This window comes from Heloderma suspectum, chromosome 2 (assembly GCF_057233095.1).
Source record: "Heloderma suspectum isolate Gila_16-S chromosome 2, 16-S_ref, whole genome shotgun sequence".
NCBI lineage: Eukaryota > Metazoa > Chordata > Lepidosauria > Squamata > Helodermatidae > Heloderma > Heloderma suspectum.
In genome coordinates, this window is record NC_139459.1 from 164,061,963 (window position 1) to 164,087,976 (window position 26,014).

Consider the following 26,014-nt stretch of genomic DNA (forward strand, 5'->3'; position numbering starts at 1 on the left):
CTTCATCACACGGAGCTTTTATCCTGCGATTGGGATTGCTCCTTCACAGAAGTTTGCGGGCTCTTTACATGATGCCGTGACCCTCCTGCACTAAATGCCCTTTGTTCCGTTTTTAAATAGATCACAGATGAGCTATCAAATTACCCACTTCAGTTTCCTCTGTGAAAAGACTTAAAGCAGGCAAGAAGAGGAGCGAGATCAATGAAAGATAAATGGAAGACTCCGATACAGGGAGAAAGCGGGCATGGGGGGGGGGGGAAGGAAGCGCATGTAAAAGGAGTCAGCTGTGATCCTGCCTTTAAAACGGAAGCAGAAAGCCCCATTTAAAATGCAGGATTTTAGGCTGGTGTAGAAATGCCCTAAGGCAGGCTTGTTAATAATATTTAGCATTTGCAGAGTGGTTTTGAATGGTCAAAGCGCTTCCATGGTGTCCGCAGGAATTTTTTCAGGGGGTATGTGGGCAAAGCTACCTTGCACTGTGTAGATGTCATCCATGTGCTCCTACAACACACCTATGCATTATGTATCTGCACATGCTTTGTTGCTTACCATCACATTCCATGACATCCCCAGAAAATCCTGGAAATTTGACAAGACTAATACAGAAGAATGTTATATTCAGGCTTCACACAAGAGGCAACAAAATTCCTGAACGCCAACAAAATTTTATTTGGAGTGAAGGATATATTAAAAAACAAACAAAGGAACAAGAGGGGGAAAAAACAGTTGCGCAGCCTCAGAACAGTCTTTAAAATGTCATATCTGATATTTTATGGCATCACTGTCCTTATCATACCATTGACACCTTCACATGACTTGTTCTAGAATGATTTCCATCATCTTGGAAACATTGGTGAACACACTGTAGAGAGTAGCAGTGGAGTCTGTGGGGAGTGTCTTTGGCAGGGGGAGGAGAAATGGGTGTGCTTGATCAGGGTTTAGCGTTCTAGGGGAGCTTGGATTACTCACTTTACTTTTCATATTGTTAGCCACTTGTTACATCAGCTAACACCACCATTTTTACATGGCGTTAGTTTTGAACTGCACCAATGTTCTTTTAGAATTGCATTTCCCCCCTGGAACTGCACATTTTGTGTATGGTTGCACATTTTAAAAAGGGCGTGACAGCATCAGAGAACAGGTCTACCATTTCTGGTAGATCTGGTGACTGAGCAGCAACAAGGCCTGGGCAGCAGGTCTCCCAAGATAGGTAGATCAGGCCTCTGAGAAATGTGTTTACCAGGCTACCCCTTTGCTGTTTCTCAGTGGGTAGACCTGGTACCTGGGCAATGTCTTTCCACCCACAGCTGAAACCCTTAATTCTTTCCCTGGCTCACTTGAGCCAAAGGCCATGCAGGGGTGAAAGGCAAGGTTACCCAGGGCAGTGTGTGTGAGAGACCTGTTCAGCTTGCAGTCCTCTCCTAGGCTCTGCAGGCAACACACAATTATTGCAGCAGCTGTATTGTTAGCTGTTGCTCTAGCCCTATCTCTCTGCAGAGACCAGTTGAGAGTTTTATGAAGGTATATATCCAAATATTTATAGCCTGACATTTGTTCAATTCGATTCCCATTCATGGACCATCCAAAAGTCCTCCTGCATCTTGAAAAAAACAGCACTTTAGATTTGTTATAGTTAATTCTCAGCTGGTTGATTTTACAGTAGCTAGTGAACGCTGCCAGCAAACACAGCAGATGCGGGAGGCCAACCTTGGTCTGTGATATTAAGACAGTGTCGTCTGCATAAAGTAAAATGGGAATCTTTGAATCAGCCAGTTTTGGAATCTGTAATATTCAAAGCATTAGGTAGATCACTCAAAAATATTAAATAAAAAAGGAACTAAAATGCAGCCTTGTCTTACACCCCTAGTTGATACTACTGGTTCCATCTCAGGTAAGTGCATAGTACCAGGATTGCAGCCTAAGTGTTTGATTCCATGCAAATGATGAACCTTTGACTATAAAAACATAACTTTCTGCCTCTGGGGCTGCTTCACATTATAAAATCAAGATTGTAATCAACATCAACCATACCTGTATTTACACCTGATGATCTTACAATTTTTGTGCTTCTTGGTACTATGTGAAATGCCTTCCTCATAGAAAGTTGTTTCAAGTGATCCTAGAACAACAAAGTCAGTGAAAGGCTGGAATCCTATACATAGTTGCCTGGGAATAAGCCCTATTGAAAACAGTGGGATTTACTTCTGAGTAGACATACATAGGCCTGCACTGTTAACGCTGTTTTCTGAGTAATCAGCCACTCACCTACCTGGTACAAAGCAATCACAGCTTATATATTTTTCCAGATCGGATATCAAAGGATTTGTCTACTAAAAGGGAGGCTTCATAGAATCAGAGCTGGAAGGCATCTTGGAGGTCATCTAGTCCAGGGATAGGAAAACGTCAGGCTTCTAGGATCTACTTTGTGTTATACTGAAACCTTATGGTTCACCAACTGATATAGGTGCAAAATAGTGGCTCAGGGCCACCTTCACAGACATGTTTCACAGTGACCCAAGAGAGGGCCTTTTTGGTAGCCACTCCTTAGCTGTGGAACTCCTGCCCAAGGGAGGGTAGGCTTTCTTCCTTCTCTGCTCTCCTTCAAATGGCAAGCAAAAAATGCTTTATTCAAAAAGGCCTTTGGGCTGTGAGTCTGTTGGGTTGGTTGCTGTTTTTCTTCTGTAATTGTTGTCTTTATTGTATTTTCATGAATTGTTTTAATAAATTTTAATTGTGCCTGTAAGCCACCCTGAGTGGCATTTTTTAGTGGAAAGGCAGGGTACAAATAAAATCAATCAATAAATACACCTAGTAGACTTAAGGAATTGGGCTCCTCTGAACACATGACTGAGACCAAGAATTTGTTTTTATTATTAGACCTGAACTCTCAGTACTTTCACACACAAATGCACTCCTGGATCCTGCCCAGGTACACACACATGCTACACACTGTCAAATAACAATTTCCTTTAGAAAGTTTTCCCTAATGTTTAGCTGAAATCTGCTTCCCTGCAATTTCCAGCCATTGGTTCTAGTCCTGCCCTTTGAAGCAACAGAGAACAACTCTGCTCCGTCTTCTGCATGACAGCCTCTCAGATATTTGATATATCATGTCTTCCCTTAATCTTCCTTTCTCCAGGCTAAACAGGCTTTTCTCCAGCTCTGTCAGCCAGGATTCATAGAACTTTGTTTCCAGACCCCCCCACCATCCCTGTTGCCCTCCTCTGGACATGCTCCAGTTGGTCGACATCCTTCTTTTAGTTTGGCGCCCAGAACAGAAGCACTCACAGTATTTCAGAGTGGCATCAATTCCATCCCCTGCCTTTATTTCCTGACAAACTACATTTAAAATACTCTATAGAGAAAACCAAGTTTTTGAATGCTGATCTACACCATCTAGAACTGTTGGGACAATTCTGAGATTTATTTTCATGTTTATACTCATACTGAGATTTATACTCATGTTTAATGGTGCATCTTCTGCAGTTCTGTCCTTTTTTTAAAAGAACACAAGGCCAATGTGTGTTAATTACTCCATTTTCAGAAAAAGAGCTTTTTTACTTAGTAGATAGAAGATAGCTGGCTGGGCAGGATCCAGAAGGATAGCCTGGAGGTCTTTGAAGGCATGCACAACTGCCATGTGGATCTTCCCCAAGCTGAGTCTTCCATGCCAGAGGACCAAAAAGCAGAAGCAAAACACAGTCCTGTCCCTTGGCTTTGCATGACTGTAGGTATTCCTCAGTGCTGGGTAATCAGTGCCCCTGGTTTTTAAAATATGATGCATGTTTGCTGTTCATGTTTTTGCCTGTTCATGGCAGTCTAATTTTTACGTCAAAACGGGTGCAGGGGTAAGAGGAGCTGATCCCTCCCCACTTTTCTGCCTTTATACTTGGACAGGACTGAATAACAAATGTGGCCATTCCCTCACAAGCCTAGTTTGACTCTAAGTATTTCTTAAGTGTTTTCCTGTGGCATTAGAGCAGGATGGGGCAGTTGTGCAGACAGTACCCACGAAGCTAGAGGATCACAGAACGTAGCACATGTTTCCATAAGAAAACTGGATGAATTACCTTTTTTGGATATCTGAGGATCATAGTCTTCAATCTTTTCAGAAATGGAACCCACCTTTAACCTCAAGCTTAAATGGAAGACCCAGATTTAATTTTTTTAAATGTATGTCTCCCTTTCTCCTTTGCTGTCTTTTGCTGGGTGTACCTATACTGCAGACATACAGGTTTGATAGTCATCCTTTCTTGCTATAATAGACCATAGGGATTGTGTGTGCGTGTGAATAGAAATCTCTAACAGAATTCTTAGCATGTGCACTAAACTATAATTCCCAGGATTTTTTGGGAGCAGCCATCATGGCAGTTAAACTCCCTTTCTCCTCCCCTTGCCCTGTCTTTCTACTTGTTTTGAAAACCCTGCCACGAATGTTGTGATGCCACTGGTGTGACACACCCTAACTCAAGCCTTAACTCACTTGAGGCCCCCAACTTACTAGCTGAAGACCAGTGTCTTAGGGACACTTACCAGGGCTGGACTAATCACTGCCCTATGAAGGCCTTGATGGGCTGGTTAGGAACTCTGGCTTGATATAAGTGCAGCTACTGCATGTGTGGAATATGATGATTACGCTGGGTTTGACAAAAATAAAGAGATGGGTGACATATTGCAAGGGCCCTGCAGAGTTGACAGAACTTTGAAGAAATAAGAGAAAAAAGAGGAAGTGTCCTGCATGCCGGGAGAGATATATAGGGAGGCCCATCAGTGTTATAACATAAGTGTTATCGTCTTTGTTCCATGTTTTAGGGAGACTTCCACTTTCACACAGATGCTGACAAAGACATTTGTGCATGTACTGCTGACCTTATGAAACCAATGCAATATGTACCCCAAATGTTGTACCAAAGGTACAAAGGAAATCATGAATCAAATTTAGCTCAATGGGAGAGGGGCAAGATCTTGCACAAAGAGGAGAAAGAGGTATAAAAACAGGAATAAGCAAAGGCTAAGTTCAGCAAGTGAGCAAGCAAGGAAAGAGTATTGAATACAATTAGCTGTAATTGAACCCCTTTGGGCTTTGAAGAATGACTCCCTGGTCAACAGGACTCCAGGACAGGCCTGCCAGTTTGATCATCAATACCTTACACTGAGCCAACTGGAAAAGTTCTGCTCTTGCTTCCACCCAGGTTCGGAGGACTGGCTATCTCCTTTGCTGAAGGTGTAAAGTTAGGATGAAGACAGCCATCACTGTTCAGTAAATATATCTCCTGTTGTGGTTAGGACCTAGGTAGTTGTATGGTAGCCTTGAAGGTCAAGGCATTATACTTGTATTCAATAATACTGAGTTGTACCTTTTCCCTTTTGTGGTGTGGATTTCTTTTCCTAAGTACATGATCTGTTTAACCCTGCTAAACCCTTATGCTCATAAGTGCTTTCATTAAGGATGTCACAAAATGGGACCCCTGCTATCTGTGGTGATCATCAGTTATTCTGCTGCGTTGGCCTGCTCTTAGAATTTCCCACAACAGAGAACAGGAAGGCTATTCCTTCATTACATGCTTATAGGAGGAGTATGGAGATGGAAATCTTTTTGGCAGTCAGCCTCAGCATGAAGTGCTGAGAGAAGAGAGGTGAGAGATGGGGTAAACTGGGTTAACAACACCCACATCCAGAGTCAGCTATGCCTGTGAAGCAAATCTACATGTATCTGTTTCTTTTGTGCAATTTATTCTGCTTCCAGGAATTAGGTTTAGGACTGGGAAAATGGAAGCAGGCTGAGAACAGATGAACTGCAGAGTGCAGGGCAAAAGAAGATCAGCCATGGGGGTGGGGTGGATAAGGAGCCATGTAGGACATGGCATCTGAACTTTATGGCTTCTGAAATGGTTACATTTCAGCATATTCATAGAAATAAAATTCACATATAAAGAAAAAAGAAAGCAACAGCTGAGTAATTCAGGAGTTGGGACTGTAAATTCTGCTCCTGAACAATTATCTTGCAATGAACACAGCCTTGGCTATATAGTGGAACATTTCAGGCATGGGATTTGCAGGAGCAAGACAGGCTGCCTGTCTGCAAGTGTGTGTGTTTGGATGGACTTCTTTTGAGCTTGGCATAAGCACAGTCTGGGTCGGAGAAATGTGGAATCTCACAATATAGTTCATCCTGTGGACCACTGGTCCTTTAATTCAGCATTACCCACAAGACCTGACTGACTGCAATGACAGCCATGCCCTCTGGACCTGAAAACACCAGGGATGGTTAGTCACTGGGTAAGTCGGATCCTAAGGGACTGATCCGCATCAACTGATCCACAACAACCAACCAGGCTGAGCTTGACAGAAATGGGAGATATTTGACATGTGCTCAGCAGATTCACATCAGGAAGTCAAACCCATAAGCAGCTTGGCCTCACAGCCATCTGCTGCCTTGGCCTTTGGGGTAGTGGCCCCCACTCTGAATACAAGCTACACCATCCCTGGCAGAGGCACAGACATAGGCAACTCAGCCTGAACAGGGTTTATTGCATCATACACAGCAAACACAGCATTTAGTGACCACTCAGAGCATGACTGGCTCTGAGCCCCCTGCCCCACCCTCCCTCTGGGTGTGCAAAGACCAGGGCACTGATTGCGACGGAGGGGGGCAGAATCAGTCAAATGACGGGTACAGTAGGGGTCTCTTTGCTCAGGGTTTATAGGAAAGAGTCTGGATTTGCTTGGGAGGGAGCTAGATATATCCTCCTTCCCTCCTTGACAAGCACCAGGCTCATTCCCACAGCCCCCAAAGAACCCATGCTTCTCACACAGCTGGGAGCTGAAGGGCAGGAGAGCAGGAGCTATGCACTGGCTGCAGCTCACTGTGGTTCCTGCCTGCCCTGCACAGGGATGGAGAACAGATCCACAAAGGGGTCATGTTTCTCTTTTCCCTGGGGCCTGCAGACTTGATGGAAATGAAGTGTGGAACTGGCTCACATGGGAGGGCCAGTGGCTAGGAAGCACCTTTTAATAGCCAAGGTCTCTGGAGCACAGCAGGATCTGGGGAAGGTCAGGCTACAGAGGATGTAGCTTCCCATCTTTCTTCCTGAAGCGGTTGCGACGTTTGGTCTTGGCCTCTATGATTTGCTGGGACTGACGCTTCAGGGCTGCGCGTGTCACCACATCAGCATCATCCTCCCCACTGTCATCCTCATCTGTGAAAAGACCAAAAGGTCGTGAGGCCTGCTGCACAGTCACGGGGCCACAAGGCTCAGCTCCTAAGCTCACAAAGACCACCCACCCTGACAGGGCACTCATGTCAAACATGGAATCCATAGGCATGGATTCTCTGCTCTGTATCAAAGCCCTTAGCCAGGGAGCCACAAAGACAAGTAATTCTGCACACATTCCATCACAAAGGAAGACAAATATCCTTTAGGCATCTAGTCCAGGACATGGATGCTGTACACGGAGAAGGCTCGTGTCATGCCGCAGAACAGGCTTGCACTTACACAGAACCCATAATTGCAAACTACCAAAAAGCACACAGTGGATTAAGAACGGGGCTGCACGTACTCTGAGCAATCAAATGTTAAAATTCTGCACCCAGGCAGTCCAAATTCTAGGGGTAAAAAAAGGTGAATTCTACCCCCCCCCCCGTATAAATTATGTAAATATGCATAATTTCTCTTGTTTTGCATAACATATTCTGTATTTTGCACAATTTATTCTGCCTTTCCTAGTTATGGGAAGGCCAAAACCACTGACGTCCCACTGAGTAAGAATTGAAATTCTTACTCAGCCCCTTCTCTTATTTCAGAAATTTTAGAAGGCATGGCATACACATTTCCAAGCCTATCTTCACAGCCATAAGGGCTAGAAACTTGCTCTTTTTTAAAAAGAATATCTCAGGAAGTGTGCCAAAAGCACGTTCTGCACTCCCCTGGAATCATGGCATGACTAAGACTACAAACAGTCCACAGCCGTGGGGAGACAGTAACCTAAAGCCACCTGTGCACGTGCACTGCTAAGGCTTCACACCGCGCCCACCTGCACAGGGGAGCTGCCAAGATACATAAAGCCCCCAACCAGAGAGCCACAGGAAGGCCGACAGAGACGGCCTTCCATGGGAGAATCTAACTTTGTACATAACTTCTGTTCTGTGGCCATACGTTAGAAGACTTGTTTACCCTTGCCAAGACTCAACAGCTTACTCACCATAATACATGTCTGGTTTCTGTGCGATAGGCAGTTTGACCCTGGTGTTGTAGGTGGGCAGCCTCCTCTCAAGCTTGGAATGGAACTGCAACAACACAGGTTGGAGCTTAGACTGAGGCCACGGACGGGGAGGGAACACCTTTGGTTGCGTGTTGGAGCAAAGGCTGGCAGAGCCAAAAGCCCAGCAATTTGGTCCTGGATTATTTGCCCCAAAACTAGGTGGGTCTGCATTGGAGGCAGGAGTAGGTGATTATTTATGGAATTGCGTAGCAATCTCAATTCCAAAAATCGGGGGTACATAAGAAGGAGCTACTGTAATGCAGTAGCTAAGAAAATGAGCTGTGAGTTGAAAAGACACCAGTTCAAATCTTCCATCTGCCATGAACTTCCTGTGCAAACCTTTCTCTCTCAGCCTTCCAATTGTAATAATGAGTGAACAGAACCATCCCATCATGTAAGGATCGCTTCCAGTGTACTGTTTGTCTTGATTACTTCACACGGGTGATGTTTTGCCTAAAGCAGGGTGGGGAACCTTAGTCCTGAGGGCCAATTTTGGCGCTCCTGGGGTCCCAAACTGGCCCGCTGGGGTTCTCCAGATGGCCACACCCCTTCCCATGGCCCCACCCCATTTTCCCCAACCACTGATCATTGGGTGGCTTTCTGCCTGTTGCTCAGGTTTTTTTCCATTCTAAAAAATAGTTACTCGCAGTAAGACCGTTAAGCTAAAATATGCTGGTCTTCTTTTCTATTTTTGGCCTGACCCACTTTGCCTTCAGTCCTGCCCACCACTGGAATTTGGCTCCCAAGAGATTAGCTGAAATGGAATTCAGCCCTCAGGCTGAAAGAGGTTCCCCACCCCTGGTCTAACATGCCACCTGATGGGGTCAGAGATTTAATAAAAGAACCTTAATGTTTCTTAACAATGGGGATGCTTTCTTGATGGCCCAGAAATGCCTGTTCTCCAAGCTCGGAAGATAATACCTATCAGATTTTGGGGAATGTGACACTTCTGAGAAGAGCAGAGAAAAAGCTTGGAGCCAGTTTGATTGTAGGCAGGACAGGGATAGGCCAAGATTTTCTTGCTAGCTGAAATAGGGGTGCACCCTTGAGGTGGGGCACACATTGCTCCCTTTGGGGAACTGATGCAGAATTCCCAGCCTTAAGAGTCTGCTCTCAAAGTGTTCTGCTTGAATATTTGTACATAAAACAAATACATCAAAGACACCAAAAGTCTGCAGTGCTCTGTCATTCAAAGGAAGCTAAACCCTTTGGAACTTTACTACTTGGCGCATTGGAAAACACTGAATTGCATCGAATTCCAACAAAACCGTCACATTTGGTCAAAGAGGTTATAGAGAAGATGAATCAGACAGGGCCCCTCTCAGCCTGATCTGAACTTACCTCCACTTCTTCAATTCTCCGGAGAAGCTCCTTCTTGTCTCGATCCTTGAGGGACTCCATCAGGTACAGCAGTTTCTCCTCTGCTTGGCCCAGGAGGTCAAGCACATAGTCATTGGCTTTTTCATCCAAGACAGTGGAAGCAAAGCGGCTATCTTCCTAGGGAGAAGAAGAGATGCTCACTGGCCTCTGGCCCAGCAGGAAACTGCAGGGAAACAGCAATCTGCTGGGAGAGTTAGTTGCCTAATCAATGGATCCCCACTTTGGCATCTATACCTGTCACAGTTATCATAGGCTGCGCCTTATTCAGCAAAAACTTCTGTTTTGTATCAATTGGATGGTGCACTGTATCTTTAATTAGGGTTTGTCTAATTCGGCTAATTGCTGGTGGTGCAATGCAGCCAATGTTACTTTTAAATATATGTTTTGGCAGCGTCCAGTAGTTGCTTCTTTTTGGGAGGAGATTATTATACAGATAAACTTTGTGCTGGAACAGTCTTTAATATTTGCTGATTTACATGCTCTGTTAAATCACCTACCTGCATCTTGGAAATTAACGAATGGTCAGCGTAAATGGATTTTCCATGAACTTTTGACAGCTAAAGACTGATATTACAGTATTGGAAGGATAAACGCTCACCTCCTATAATACAATGAACTGAGGACTGTACAACGCTTTCAGTATTTGAATGGGTGCTGTATAAACGCCACCTTCAGATGGATACTTATTTGGATATCTGGTCTGCTTTTGTTGAAGCTTCTGTATAATTACTAGAAAGTTGTATTTTCATATATAAGCCTTTCATATGTATTCACTGATATGGATATATACGTGTGTGTGTGTGTTCTCTTCTTTCTTTTTATAATTTTTTGTTTGTTGAAATTTCACAATAAAAAAGTAATTTAAAAAAGTTGGTTTTCAGGGCCACAAAAGAGAGAGCATCAGGGCAGAAGTCTTGCTTCTCAACTGCCCTGTTTTAAGCCTCTCTTTTCATTGAGGAGAACAGAACCCAGGAGTCTTGCCTTAAAGCCCTTGCTATAACTGCTTGCCTCTCCTGCCTTCATCCCCATCATTCCTCTCCTCCCCTACGGAGGGCCTCAATCAGCTTCCCACTTCAGAGAATCGGGCACAGGAGACTCAACCACACCCTGGGCTTAGGGGATAGGCGGTTGCAGCAGAGTCGCACAGACAGAAGTGAGCACTCACCAGCTTGATGTGCTGCAGTTTGGAGGACAAATGCTCCACCCCAGCCTTGGCATTGAGCAGAACCCGGTTCACCTTGTCCAGTTCTGCCTGGGTTGTATCGCGTCTTTTCTCCTCCATCTGCAGGTGGTCGTGCAACTCCTTCATCAGGTTCTGGGCCCTGGTGGCGGGGCAGGGGGGAGAGGGGATAGTTGGGCCCAGAAGAGAACCCATGAGTCTCTCACTGCTCCACCCATTACATGCCCCTTCAAAGTGGGTGGCAGGAAGGAAGGATCAGCATGCTGCATGGCTGGTGGCAAGCACGTGCTGCTATTTCTGCACACCAGCGCAAAGCCTATAGCTCAAACTCAGGAACCAACTTACCCCACCTTCCGGGCCTCTCCTGAGTACTTGGCATGCTCGAGTTCACGTTGCAACACGTCCTTCTCCTCTCTAAGTCGGACCAGGGCCTCTTCGTTCTCATTCCTCATTTCGTCTAGCTGCTTGAAGGTTTCTTCTTGAGCCACAAAGCAGGCCATAACCTCCTGTCAAGCGATCCCAGGGATCAACAAAGTATCCCAGCCAAACCAACCCAGCTCCTGCCCACTCTGCAGGCGATTCTCTACATGCAGATATGAGACCGTGGCCTGGCAGGTTCCACGCAGCTCTGCGGCCAGCCTGCAGATCTTATTGGTCATGGCTGCCAGGTTTGCCTCCCACGATGCACAGCAGAAGGGACCACAACAAGGAAGTTGCCAGGGCCAGCAAAGCCCCCTGGCTTTGCTTGGCCATCAGTCGGAATCTAGGCTCCACCACAGGCTCATTCTCACAGCTCAAGCAGACAAGAGTTGAAAGGAAAGCCACCCCCAGCGCAGGGATACGTGGTGCAGCCGCACGAGAGGGGGCTGAAGCAAGAGACTGCAAAGGTAGCGTAAAGGACAAGGAGCACACCATCAAATTGTGGCAACTTCAGAATGGGACACCCATGTGGTTTAGTAGCCTTGGAGCGTTCTGGTTGGGATGTCCTCAAAGGCCCTGGAGTGCAGACAGGCAAGGAAATGACATTTGCCATATGTCTAGGATCAACATGAACCCCGACAGGACTGAGTGCCTCGCAGTCCTCTTCGTTGGAGCAAATGCATTTGAGATGGGTCCATAAAGTAGCTTGTCAGATATGGTGAGGTCCAAAGCTCTCAAAGTGTGGCCCTGTGTGTTGGAGAGGCACAGCTGCTTATAGGATGAGGTGCAGCTCTGAACATTCAGGCATGGAGGGCAGTGGAGCAGACAACAGGTGGGGCCTCAAACATTTGTGATCTTCACCATCCTGCTGGGCTTTATGGATTCAATTAAGCCATTCCAGCCCGCCCCCCCGCCCCCACCGCACCACAGCACACCCTCCCCAACCCCCTCAGAACAACAGGAAAAGATCTAGATTTCACGTACTTGGCCTTTTGCCCTCCCCGCTCCCGCAATGCCTCCGAGCCGACACTGGTAGGTAATTGTTTGCAGGTCTGGCTCCTGCCGTGAAGCAACAATCGATTGTGCAGAGATAGCTTGGCTGAGAGCCAGAGCCTGCTGCTGGCACAGCAGCAGTTCTACTGGGGATATGGTGTGGAAGGCCCGGCTGGGGGTGCAGATGGACCCGCAGTTTCCCTAGAACTGCTTTTCTAGGGAAAGGTGAGTGGAAGGGTGTGCTGGTGAAGGACACGTACAAATTCCAGTGCAGGCCCAGGCCCCAAACGAATGCTTCAAGGCCAAGGTCATGAGAGAAATCGCCTCCTTTCCCAGGGCAAGGAAGAAATGCATGAATGGAATCTGCCTGGAAAAGCATAAGAACACTGCCTGCCATAGAAGCAGCTCCCTATGCCCTGATTGGCTCACACCAGGTAGTGCACGGAGAGCAGAGGATGTTTTGCAGTCACACATGAATAACTAGTGCCCTGAGCAACTATTGACTTGTGGCGTCAAGTACATATCAGCAGGGAAGGGTCACGGGGTGTGCTGAAGCTGCTGCAAAATGCGAGTTAGAAGGCACAGATCAATACTGATGTTTATTATTTGGTCCTCTGACTGAGAAGAGAAAGCAGCCGTGAAGCGCATTTTTCTACTTTCAGAGGGACAGCTGAACTCACTTCTGTTTGGATCGCCACAAGTGTCAATTCTGTTAGTTGTCTGCTATTCTCTTCCTGTTGGGTTAGTCTGGGGGCAACAAAACGCACAACATTCCACCCCTCCAGAACTCCCCACCCCCTTAAAAGGAAATTAGGCAAGAATTGCACAATGACATATTCTAGGTAGCTTCATTTCTATATTATTGGACAACACTGGGCTGAATTTAAGATACTGTGCAAATGACCAGGGGATAAAAAAGACCCCTGCCCCCGCAACAACTGACTACAACCCCTCCTGAATATGGAGGCTCACAGGGAAGGTGGCCCTGAGACAGGGTTTGTGGGATACCTTTTACAGAACCCATAAGGTTCCTTTCTTGCTTGAAGCAGCTATGCTACCCAATCTTACGCATGTTTACGCAGAAGTAAGTCCTGTGGAATTACCAAGTAAGTATACATAGAATTGCAGCTTTAATACCACACTGGGCTTATCATGATTCTCAGCATACGTTGTCAGTGAAGTTGATGCACGTCAGATACCATTAACAATGGCTTCAGATCTGACCTGACATACACCAAAGAACAAATGCCGATGGCTAAATGAATCCCGGACTGGGGGGCCGGGCCACAAACTTGTATCTCACTCTGGAAAGGCCTTGGGACAGCGACTTTAATGGTAATGTAATGTGTCCTCTTTCAGCTAAGGAGGCAGCATGGGAGAAGCAGGGAGGAGAAAGTGGGCAAAGCTCTTACATCAGCATCGGTGACACCAGTAGCTGCTCGGATCTTGTCAAAGGCTTCTGACGCAGTGAACAGGGCTTGTCTGGTTTTCAGGACAGTTGCTTTCTTAAACAGGGGCTCTTTGAGCAGGTCTTCAGTTCCAAACGGGACACGTTCCCTCTGGGACTGCTAGAACAGATAAAACACACTTGAATTAAGATACTTGTGGGCCAACAGCCAACTGCTCTCTGCAGAAAGGGCTTCTGTTAGGCTTGGGTCTAGCCATGGGTTTTTGATTCCACTATTGTCCCATCTTATTGTAGGTGGAGTTGACTAGATTACTATTTTGTTTTCATTTCCAGTGACTGTTACTTCTTTACAATCTCCCCTTCACAACTGTGTCTATGTTCTGGAGAGGCCATGTTCCCTGGAGAGCAGAAATATCACCCAACCAGTGATTTACAATGGTTAGAGAAGGGATTCAATGCCTTGTACAGCTCCTCTCCTTTCCTCTCTCCTTGGATATAAGTAGACTGCAAATAAGCACATTTGCATATATTTGCTAAACACATATAATCTTTAAGGGTCACATAATTCAATCACAGGGAGCATTTTTTCCCTAAGGCTAATTGCAATATTGGGGGCGGGGGGGGGGATTTTCATTAGGACTACAGCTGGGGAAGGAAGTGTTAAACCTAACCTTCCCCTCTGTGTGTGCAGCAGTTCCAATGAAAATGGGGGTGGGTGGGATACATAATATTGAACCAATGACGCATTAAGCATCAGGTCTAGTTTGACACCAATTCTCATGCTGTTAGTGTCAGGTGAAACAGAAACTGACTGGTGTGGGGGTGCATGTGTGTGCACAAAAGGAGGCTTGACAGGCAAAATATCTACTTGGCCAATAGCCAGCCCGAAGAGAAGCTGGAAAGCGAATGATCCTAAGCTACCCTTCTTTCTGCACGTTCGTTCTGTGCTCTTTTGTCCTCTGTCAGCTTCTTCAGGTCCTTCAGCTTCTTATCACGGATCTTTCGTTCTCTGTAGATGGTTTCTTCTTGGGACAGGAGCTGCTCCTACATGGTGGGGGAAGAGAGGGTGACCAACTGCCCTGGGATGTACTCTGAGCACTTCTCCAACTCTCAGACCTATTTTGGTCAGCCAAATAGGCCTGTTGATGTCGTGAGAAACCAGCCCATGTTTCTGATAGTGCCAGGTCGTCCTGGTCCCTGAGGACCCCTTCCTGGTAATTTTACAAACCTAATCAAACCAGATCATACCCAGACTTGTGGGTTTAACCTTTCCCCAACTTATACTGTTTTCTTGATGGAAATGTGCCCTAGTTGCCATTTGACCCATGTAGGCAGGAGTGCGAACCTCTTTCAGCCTGAGGCCAAATTCCATTTTGGGGGCTGCATTCCAGTGGTTGATGGAGCCAAAGGCAAAAGTGGCAGGGCCCAGCCCCCCAAAAGAAAGAATGTTGTAGCCTACAGCTCTGACTGACAGTAACTAAATCTTTAGAGAGGCATTTCAACCTTTTAGAATGGGGGAAAAAACTACACCAAAGTTGGGAAACCACCAAAAGATCAGTGGTTGCGGTAAAGTGGTTGGGGGAAGGGCTATCTGGGCAACCCTGGGGGGCCAGACAAAGAGCCTTGGAAGGGCAGATTTGGCCCTCTAGGTCTGAGGCTCCACACCTCTGCATTAAGGAAAACTTACAGGCACACATCAGTGACCAGGGATTTGTCACACAAGCAAAACATCTACTATCTGCCGCAGTGTTCTGAATACTGAACATTTCAGGTTTAATTTTATTTATTTTAATCAAGAGTTCTAGCTAATATGATTGCTTTAAAACCTCAGAAATGACTCCAGAACAAGCCTGAATCATGACATCAGAATAAAATATGTGAAATTATATGTACATGTGCAAATACAATTAATTTTCAAAAGTAACTATGAATGCAGATGGGTGGCCCATAAGATGAATCTCCTTTAAAGATCGCAAGCCTTTAATGCTCTAGGACTCTGCAGCAGCATCCCTGGGTGTCTGAGTGTGCTTTGTTCACATTCTTTCGGCACCATGTCCCTCTCATCCCCATTGCCTTTTACACATACTCCACACATATCGCTTAATACCCACTATACATTGCCTGACTGTTCACTGCCGGCCCCCTTTCTCAGTAGCCTGTCGCATCTGCTCCTGGATTCTCCTGGACTTGCTTTATTCAGGTCCTGTGGTATGGCTGTGATGCTGGACAGAGCAGTCCCCTATTGTTACTTCACCCTGTATCCCACATTGTGTCGACCCCCTACCCTAGCTGCATTACGAGCATGTTGCGCATCGGTGTTCACGCTTTCCAGGTCCTTGAGCTCATGACGCAGGCGTAAGATCTCAGCTTCCAGAGCATCCAGCTTGTTCTGGAAGTGCAGGCTCTGCTCCTAGAAAGGGGATGAAGGATCCCAGGGTGAATTGTGGAGCAATCAGCCTTGAGGCCCGAGCCCCTTCGCAACAGGCCATGCTCACTTATGCAGAAGGAACAACGATCTCTAGGGACATGTGGCTCCCTCCGTGGCCCCTAATCCAGACCTTAACTCAGTGGGATTTTACAGAGTAAAAGTAACAGGTGCTGAACTACATCTCCCTTTCTCCAAGGTGGTGGGGAACAGGCTAGAGTGGGGTACCTCCTCTCAGTAACCGCCTATTAGGACATATGCATCTCACCTGCATGTGCGCTTTTAGCTTCTGGTACATGCTGGTGATGCGCTCAGCCTCATCTGTCTTGAATCGGGCCTTTTCCAGGCGGTTCTCCAGTGTACGCAGAGTCTGGATGGAAAGAGCAGCAAATGGGGCTGGAAGCCAGGAGACTGAAGAGCCTCCAAAATCCCAGGCAGTTCAAAGATGACCCTGCTCCAAGGTGCTGTACGGTGGAAACTCAGGTGCTCTATAGTAAATCTTTGCCCAGGGGTCTGATCTTTCCTTCCCTGTCTCCTTCAGATTGTGGACTGATTGATGACCATGCCAAGTACTCTACAACCGAGTTTCCCCAGTGCCATTCTGAGTTGCGGGGAATTTTCAAGCAGCAAGAACACGGTGGCTGCTCCTGTGGTACAGGGGAAGGAGGAGATGGACCTGGCACGTTGCCAGCTGGGAAGGGAATACACTAGCCTTTCCCAAACTTGTTGCACTACAACTGTTTTGGACCAACTCCCATCAGCCTCAGCCTGCATGGCCAATGTTCAGGAATGTTGGGAGTTGTAGTCCAAAACATCTGGAGGGCACCAGGTTGGGCAAAGCTGGAATACAGAATGCTGGCGTATATCAGTCAGCAAGAGAGGCACAGTATTATCTACACTGTGCAAGATCTCAGGGGCTGGAAAAGATGGATGGGAGAGGTCTGGTTGCAGGTATTGCCTTCTCCTTTCATTCAGCAGAGAAAGAACATGTGGAAGGACGGCCCAAGAACTTGGTTCAGCACAACCAACCACTTCCTGTTTCTTTTACTCTGCAAACATGTTCTTTTTTAGCAATTGGAATACATTGGAGACCCTTGGTCTTTCTTGGGCAAGTTTAGAATCTCTCTTCTGTTTTGCAAGTAGCGAGAACTGCAGTTCGGGCAAGTCCACAACCATTGACAGGATGTCTGGGATCTGGCTGGTCGCAATTGCTCATATTGCAAATTACCTTTTAGGATGAGAAATATTGAAAAACCAGTATCTCTTAGAAAGGTAACAGACAACAATAAAAGTATCTGAGCTTTTTTTTAAAGGTACTCTCATATTTGAAAGAATTAGAAAACAGCAATGTTAAACAAGTGATAATCTCATACAGTGCACGAATTGATGTGCTCTTATATTCTAACAAGATAGTCCCCTCAATCTGCTTACATATTAAGTAACATGTACTACAAAATTATTAACAGCTCTAACATATTCATAGCATCTGATGATGGATTTTTGCCTGCATTTTCAAGAATGCATGTTTTTTTGACAAAATCACACAACTTCTATTTTGCAGATAAAAACATGACACACACCAAACACACTCCGCTTCAGGACTTGCTAAGTCTTGACTTGAGACTTCATAGGAAGCTGCTGTGCTAAATCAGACATCTGGTTCATCTTCTAGCCCAGTACTGTTTACACTGGCTTGCAGAGGATCTTCTTTAATCCTGTTATCCATGACCTCTCAAGTGGAGATGATGCCAGGAAACAGTTAGAACTATAAAGGAGCTATCCAGCGAGTGGAACTGACTGAAACCTGGAGCGGATTCACCACCCCACTGACATTGGAGCCTTGCAGCAATGAATTATGGGCCCCTTTTTGGCACCAAGCCCTTGTTCACTGACACCCAACATGTACTGAGCCTATTAACTATGAGGTGGAGAATGCACACTCAGTCCATAGGTTTGTGGAAGTTGATATCTGGTAGTATTTGCCTGTATATTCATGTGCAGACAGCGTTAATATCTGAGGAACAAAGGACTAAAAAGTGCAGAGCAGCTCTAATATGTTCTTAACTAGAAAGACCAAAAGGCCTGGTGGGCAGGTTAAAGTTTGGGAGCCCAGAGGCTGAGCTTTTATCCTCAGTTTGGCTATCAACTTGAACTACACATTTCCTTTCTCTCTGCCTTGCTGTTCTCATCTGCGAATAGGGCACATAAGACTACCCCTAATTTCTGACAGCTATATATAAGCCAAGTAGCTAGAATAAGGACAGAATTAAGGTATAACATAGTAGTTCTTTGCCTCCCTCTTGTGGTGTGTCTGCATAACCTGCCAGCAATAGCTGTGAGCCAAATTATATGTTATGTTAAGCATGTAATTAGCAATTGTAGGCTTGTTTTTTCTTTGATAAACTGCAGCCACAGGGAGGGCTGATCAGGATCGGAACTGTGGCATGAGAGAGGGAGAGAAAATGCAGCCCATTGGAAGGACCTGCTAGTCCCAAGCTAGATCAGTCTTTCCCGCCTGCAGCCGCTGTTTGCCCTGGGAGGAAAGCTGCCATTCTGAGAAGACGGTATCTGATTTAGGATACCCAGATCTGGACTGCCTGGATGGCCTGCACTATCAATGATGGTGATCTTGTAATTTTAAAAAAGTCCTCATAGTCTGAGCATTTCTCCTATGTAATACTGAAGCATGGAAAGGCTCCTAAGGCCTACAAGAAACAAAAGAAAGCAATCACTGACAAGGCGCTGAGGCATTTGCAAGGACCTCCCCATGCCCAAGCGGAAAAACCACTACATTGAGGATGGGAGAGAGGAAATTGACAGGAAGGCAGCTAACCTACATTTGTTCCAGAAAAATACTTAGATTTAATATACCATACCTCAAAATGCGCCTGATCTCGTCTGATCTCGGAAGCTAAGCAGGGTAGCCCTGGTTAGTACTTGGATGGGAGACCGCCTGGGAATTGGGCTCCCTGCGCTGAGCAGGGGATTTGACTTGATAGTCTTGTAGGCCCCTTCCAACCCTATGATTCTGTGCTCAGACAGCTTCTCCACAATCCCAGTTAATCGCATGGATCTCTGCTGTGCTTATTTCTTGTAAGGCATCTTCTCCCTTCACAATTCTCTGCAATGTCCCTGGACTTTGTAAAATCAAAGACCACAGATGAAGGACAAGCCCTTCTAATTACCACAGGTAGTTTAGGAGGCCAAAATCCCACGCAGGTACTTAACAGAGGGGATATGGCTTAGTCGGCTCCATCAATGCTTATCTGGAGGGGATTCAGCATAACCCATCAAGGAGCCGGAGCTGAAGCTAAGGTCTCACAGCTGGAGTTGGAGCTGCGAGTCCCCCATCTGAATGATAGTCCATCAGTCAGGACTGAACACATCCCTAGCCAAACCTCAGCACTCCTTCCTGCAAAACAGAGGTGGTGTGATTACATTCATTGTCAAGGAAAGTCAGAGTGTGGCCTCTAGGAGTTGACAAACGTGGTTGCTGGGAACAAAAGGCATTCTTCCAAAGGGTTCCTCAGCATGTTAAGCACTGTGCAAACATGCAGCAGAATGCCTCCTTCCCAATGGGTAGCAGCTGCTTTTTAGAGAAGAGACAATCAGACAGAAAAACAGTGCAGGACACAAGAGATCCCCAAGTCATTGTTGCATTCCATGGAAAGGAGCTGCAGGAGCAGAAACAACACACCCACTTGACATCTGCCCCTGTGATAAGAATCTGCTCTCTCTGCTAGGGAGCAGCTTTGCTCAAAGCTAAGAAGTTATTCAAAGCAGAACGGAGCCATCTGCAACATCCTGGCTCTCTTTTCCCTTCTCTTACATCCTTCAGTTCTCCTTCCTGAGGAGATGAGGACTCCAGAATCCTGACTCCCAGCCTCTCCCACTCCATCGCAGCCACCCCGTCCTACTGTGCCACAACTGAAGGTGAGAACCCAGGAAGCCTTCAGGCACAAGTCGACTTAACATTCCGCCCAGGTTTTATGGCAAATGGTCTGCTTTAATTCTAGCTCAGCTGGGGCTCTGGGAGAAGCAAAGCCTCCACCTGCCTGGGATATTGGGGAGGCTCTAACCCTCTGGCGGTGTGCGCCAGCCTCCTCGTTCCACAGGACTCAGGCTTCTCTCACCTTGGCTGCCTCGATGTTCCCTTCTTCCAGTGCTTGCATGTCACTGATTTCTTGTGCCCTGGTACTGTACTGAATCTGCAGCTCCTCCAGCCTGCGCTTCCGCATCTCCACCTGATGCTTCAGGTTGTTTAGCTGATTGATTTTCTCACATAGCCGGTGATTGATGATCTGAATGGCACCCTATGGAGCAGAGGGGAGAGGGCAAGGCTCAGAGGCATCTGAACAGCTGTGTGGGCAGTTAATTCACCCAAGAGAGGGTGATTTCATTTTTAAGAGGGTTTTTAAGAGGGCTGAAAGTGCTTTGAGTTGAGGGAGGCTTTGCTTTTCAGGTTGCGCACACATATTTTTTTCTGTCCTATGGCTTCATCAGAGCGAACAGATCTTGCAGGGTTTTGAAGCAACACAGAAGCCTGAAAACCCTGATTGCCAGTAGAGGTAATGTTTTCCCTTTGAGTTGTTAGGAATCTCAGTTTTAACGTTTATGTTTTTCTCATGATAACAGCAACATTTAATAAAGCATACATGTGTAAATGAAAAAGCTGTTTACCAGAAGCAAAAGTTGGACAAACACAGACAATACGCACAGTGATCCCTGTTTCAAGCCATGTTCAACAATCTGAAAAAAATACCATCTGTTTCTGGCCAGACTGTTCTCAGAAAGAAAAGTCGAAAAGCAGAAATGTCAACCCTGTACCCACTCCCTGACCATGCAAGGGATTCAAAATTAACTCTCCTCTTTTAGTCTCTCTTTTTCAGTTATAGTATTTATATGTCAATTTACAGTCTGCAGTGCAGATCACAACACATAAGACAAAATTTATAAAGCAGTATACCATAACAATAACCACAAAAAGAAACAACATACTCATACAGACCAACAGAAGCAGTTAAAAGCAAAAAACAACATAATGATCCATTTTGGACATAACAATAAACAATGATTTATTTTTATGTACATGAGCCTTAGGCTCATGCTCTCTTCCTCCAGCACAGCTGCAAGGTGGAGATTGGAAGCTTTCATTTCCAATTTAAATTAACCAGATTTTAGTATTGTGTCTGAATCCTAAACTTCAGTTAATCTTAACAATAGTTAGTTGAAACAAGCCATCTTCAAAATTTTGGTTTGAAATTGGCTTGTTTCAACAAACTGTAGTTAACCACAGTTTGTCTAGGTTCAGATACAATGCTTAATTGTGGCTAGACTAAAACAGATAAAAAATTCCAAACTCTTCCTCCCAGCTATGCCAAATGAGGAGAGAGCCTAAGAGTGCCTGTAGCTCAATTCCTGTGGTATAACAATAAACCATGGTTTATCATTACATCCCAATGAGGACAATAAGTTATCATTAAATGCCCTGATGAATAAAAAGATCTTAACCTAGCATCTAAAATAGGGTAATGTGGGTGTCTCCCAAACATGTTTGGGGAGGAAACTTCATAAGCAGGGCACCACCACTGAGAAGACCCTTTCCTCAGTCACCACCCATCTTACTTCTGAAGACTTGGGCAGTCTTTTACATATCTTAGTGATCAAGCAAATTCATATAGGAAAAGGTAGTCCTTCAAATATTTAGGTCTTCAGCTAATCAGAGCATTGAAGGTTAAAACAAGCACACTGAACTGAGGCCAAAAATAAACTGGAAATGCAGAGCTTTTAAAACTGATGAAGTATGATCAGACTAGTGAGCTCTGACAATAAAATGGCTGTCGCATTCTAGCCAAGTTGGGTTCTCCAAATATTCTTCAAAGACAATGCCACACCACAGCTATCTGTAGTGTGGCATTAACCCACGGGACTAACCCACAGTCCCGATAACTGCTGTCACTTTTGTTAAAGAATGAAGGCTGCAATAGTTTGCACGCTTATTTGGAGTAAATCCAATTGAACTCAGTGGATTGTACCCCTAAGTAAATCTCCAAAGATCTAAGTAATTCCACTTGCAGGTCTTTGACTACATTCCCAACCCTAAAAACCTCACTTTTCATTCTGTGTAATCATATGAAGGGAGGTGCCTGTATTATTACCTACCTCTCCAGTTTTATTTTTCACAGATCCTTGCTCAGCTGGATGTTGCTGGAATGCAGCCTTGATTACTTTCTCCTCTCCCTGCAAAAGAATCAGACAATTATATTCACCTTGTGGAAGTCTCACTCAAATCCAATATACAGGATGCAAATGCTTCTCTTGGAGTTGAGAGCTTACCTCTTACGAGTGGAGAAGGGAAGGGCATGTGCAGTAAATACCACCCTCTTCCCAAAGATTTTAACTTCTTTTGGATCACCCACATTGTTACTCTCAGGGCATCTGGTGCATGACGAGTACCACGTGCTATGATTGGCATGCAGAGTCCCTTTGTATTTGGCATGTTATGGATGGTCACTAGAGTGGAGACAGGTCTACAAGCCCTGCATTCACTTTGCCTTGGCCACCCTCATCCATAAAAAAATGAGGGGGGAGATCTTATGTGAACACAGGATACAGGAAAGAAATCAACTTCAAATCATCCACCACAGGGTTAAGTAAAAAAAGAAGGGGCAGGTGGGGAGAGAGAAGACAGAACAGCTTGTCAGATAAGCTGTTTGAAGAGAACAGCATGAAAAGAACAAGCAAGAACTTAAATATATACCTCTCGGAGAAGAGCATGCGGTGACTAGTTACGGTGTTCCTCTTCTTCACTGCTGTCACCACTCACTTGCAAGGAGAAGCAGCCACCAGTGATAACAGTGCTAAGGGAGAGTGTGTGGCTAGGGCCTACTGAGGGTATTTTGCCTGAGGGCTTCCCAAATCTGGATCTGGCACTGGGTGATACTTCAAGGCAACCTGAGCAAGGCCTGCAACTTGAGATACTGGATCAAAGGTGTGAAGAATCCCTGACAGTTTGTGATCTCTAGACCATATGTGCGTTCTGCATTTATACCCTCCCCACCAAAAAAAATCACACCTAAGTAAGAACTATTACAGAATGGAACCCCTATCTGAGAGCAGAAGGGATTTTGATATGGGCTTTGATCATGAGTTGATCTCACGCATTCTGTTTATTGTTTCCACTTGCTAGCAAGCGTATTGATTTTCTCCAGAGCAGAACATGGCTCTGAGGCTCACCGCTAGTAGATCTGCCAACTTCTGGTGCAACTTCTTATTCTCCTGCCTCAGCCGCAAAATTGACTCTTTGTTCTTCTTAATGTTCCATTGGGAGTTCTCGTAGAAAGCTTTCCGGTCACCTTCTGTAATGAGCAAAAATAAAACTGCTCTGCTGACCATTTTACCTATTGCTCATTCAAGAAAGCTAAGCAAGGCCAAACTGTCCCAAGAAGTTGACAAGTTTGGTAATGTTGAATCATCTTCATTTCCTCTTAGAGAGATGCAGTTGTGTCAACTGCATAATGCATCAAATGAGGCAATGGAAATTATACTGTACTACATGATATACTTTGTGGACTGGATTTGCATTTTGCTGGAATCAGAAATGCAACCTTAGACAATACGGTTTCCTTCTATAGGAAATCTATTTTCCTTTTATTCTGTCATTAGAAAATGAGATTTCAAGCACTTTCCTTTGATCTACATTTTAAGCCTGAAAATAAGAGGGCTTTAACATTTCTTAGTAGTTCGTTCCCATACAAGAAAAGAGAGGTCACTATAAGTCACTCATCCATCTATTGTGGTAGGTATCCCCTCCAAACACCCTCTCCAATCCTAGACTCCAACAAAAGTGCACTAGGATTGGATGTATCCAATCTGTTCATCTCTATTGGACCTTTGGCACAATGGAAAATACTGATATTAATACTACTACTACTACTAATTTATTACATTTCTATACCATCCCATAGCCGAAGCTCTCTGGGCAGCATACAGAAGTTAAAACATTAAAATACAAGATAGAAAAGTTAAAAGCCATTTACATAAATACACACAGACAACATACACAAACAATATATAACTAAAAACCGGGACTGATTAAAACTCCTCATGTGCTGCCAAATGCCTGGGGAAAGAGATGGGTCTTACCCTGGTGCCGAAAAGATAATAATGTTGGTGCTAGGAGGACCTCATTGGGGAGCTCGTTCCACAGATAGGGGGCTCAGTCAAGGGGACTGAAGAAACCACTACTTCTCAGTGTCTTACTAGACTTGGCAGCAGCATGACCACAGCTGTAGCATGCTTGCACATTCTTTGTCTCTCTCTCTCCTGTGGAGCATTTTTGTGCAAAACCACATCAGTGACCAAGCTAAGCCAGATTCTTGCTACATGCACCTGGGCAAGTGGTTGATTAGAACAGCTGAGTAGAGAAGCCTGGATTTGCAAGTAGCTACTAGCTTGATCACTATGGTATGTAAAAATTGTTCCCAGGTAATCAAACAGGAAAGCATTACAAACATTCCTTTTTTCTCCTCCTTTATACCACACATTAATAGATATAGATAGGAGTGGACAGGTGGGCTAGTAAATAATTTTGCAGGCTAACAACTTTTGTGGACTTATTTGCAAGGCTGGTTTAGCTGAATAACCAATGCTTTTCTTCCAGTAATGTTGCTATATGAGGGACTCAGCTGGGATCTCCTCCTCAGCAGGAATATACTCAAGTAATGGATTATGAGTGATATTTCACTTCTTGCCAACCTTGAGGAAGATCAGAATTTTAGACTTAGATCAGATAATTCTTGGTTGTGATAACCCCAGTGTGGCTTTAAGAAGGACCCCTTCCCTCTCTGCCTTCCCATGAATAAAATGGTAGTAGGGATCTAACTCACAGAGTATTGCAAAGAATGAAGGAGGTAAGAAAATACTGTTACCTGATCCTGATCCTAAAGTTTTGTTGAGTAACCTACAAACTAAAGTAATAATTAATACACAACATACATATAGTTATGGTAAAAGAACTATGAAAAACTTTCTGGTCTAACTGCTATCTAGTCTTAAACCTATGTGGCAATTTGCATGCAGTCCTATCTTACGCATGTTTACTTAGAAGCAAGTCCCACTGGATACAATGAGGCTTACTCCTAAGCAAGTGTACATAGGATTGCAGCCTTACTCCTAGGGACCATTCATTCTGGGATGCCGCCTCCTCCTCCTCCTCCTCCACTTCTGAGGGCTTCATCCTCCAAATTGTCAGGCACTCCTTACCTAGGAGCTGTATCTTGTTCTGCAGCTCTGAGATCTGCTCGTGGATTGGGGGTTTTATTCCTTCCAAGGCCTGGGTCACCGGCATGGCAGCGGTGATGACGGTAGGCTGGGGAGTTAGTGGGCTAGGAAGATGAAGCGCGTGGGGAACACGACAGCAGCGTAGTACACCAGGACTTCTGGGGCACACGGGGCAGAGCCCGGGGGCACCCCTTCAGGGTTCAGTGTTCAAGGGGGAAGCAGTGTGTGGATGGGAGAGGGAAGTAAGGTCTCCGCACACACACTCTGGGGTGTCCGCTGCCTCACCCCCCTCGATGCCTGGAAGTCTCCCCAGTTTGCTTTTTAGACCGATGCTGCTCCCTCCCCGCCTACACACGACCTCCAAGCCCGCCCTTCCCTTTTTGCCAGGCTGCAGCTTCCACCCTCGCCCATCAGCATCGCTATGCCTGGATCGGTCGCTATGGCGACCGGTTCCGATGCAAAGCGCCCATTGGCCGAAGGAAGAAAGCCCCGGAAGGCATGATGGGAGGAAGGTCAACCTCCCCCTTGACGGGCCAGAGTTGAAGTTGACCATCATGTGCCATTGTTGTCACGCGGGGGACGAAACGGGGGAATTTTATTCTTCAGATGTAAAAAGAAGCGAGGCTTTGAAGGAGAAGAACTAAAAATCAGACTTGGAGAGAGG

The 26,014-nt window shown here is 45.5% G+C and overlaps 1 protein-coding gene across 4 annotated transcripts; it reads right to left on the reverse strand.

Annotated features, from left to right (window-relative positions):
• Nucleotides 1-6,168: 6,168 nt before the first annotated feature.
• On the reverse strand, nucleotides 6,169-25,791 carry ODAD3 (outer dynein arm docking complex subunit 3). Of its 4 annotated transcripts, none has more exons than XM_084835668.1 (13): nucleotides 25,333-25,791; nucleotides 23,305-23,426; nucleotides 22,231-22,308; nucleotides 20,202-20,381; nucleotides 16,337-16,438; nucleotides 15,928-16,053; nucleotides 14,565-14,687; nucleotides 13,648-13,800; nucleotides 11,168-11,328; nucleotides 10,808-10,964; nucleotides 9,604-9,759; nucleotides 8,203-8,287; nucleotides 6,169-7,199 (listed from the first exon to the last, which is right to left on the reverse strand). In XM_084835668.1, the coding sequence occupies exons 1-13, from the start codon at nucleotides 25,415-25,417 to the stop codon at nucleotides 7,060-7,062; spliced, it is 1,668 nt and encodes a 555-aa protein (XP_084691794.1). In that variant the 5' UTR covers nucleotides 25,418-25,791; the 3' UTR covers nucleotides 6,169-7,059. The 4 variants fall into 4 exon arrangements, 2 of the variants coding, with proteins under 2 accessions (XP_084691794.1, XP_084691793.1); XR_014787970.1 differs by having other exon boundaries at nucleotides 6,497-7,199; nucleotides 9,604-9,755; XR_014787969.1 differs by having other exon boundaries at nucleotides 6,497-7,199; nucleotides 9,604-9,755; nucleotides 13,648-13,803.
• Nucleotides 25,792-26,014: the final 223 nt, after the last annotated feature.

What these genes read in the sequence shown, in the direction of transcription:
- ODAD3 (XM_084835667.1), bottom strand. Translation starts at nt 25,417, where the DNA reads ATGCCGGTGACCCAGGCCTTGGAAGGAATAAAACCCCCAATCCACGAG. An exon ending in ATGCTCGTAATGCAGCTAGG is followed by an intron (nt 14,688 to 15,927) that starts GTAGGGGGTCGA and finishes CCCACCATGTAG; the next exon opens with GAGCAGCTCCTGTCCCAAGA. An exon ending in GGAGAGGCCCGGAAGGTGGG is followed by an intron (nt 10,965 to 11,167) that starts GTAAGTTGGTTC and finishes CCCCGCCACCAG; the next exon opens with GGCCCAGAACCTGATGAAGG.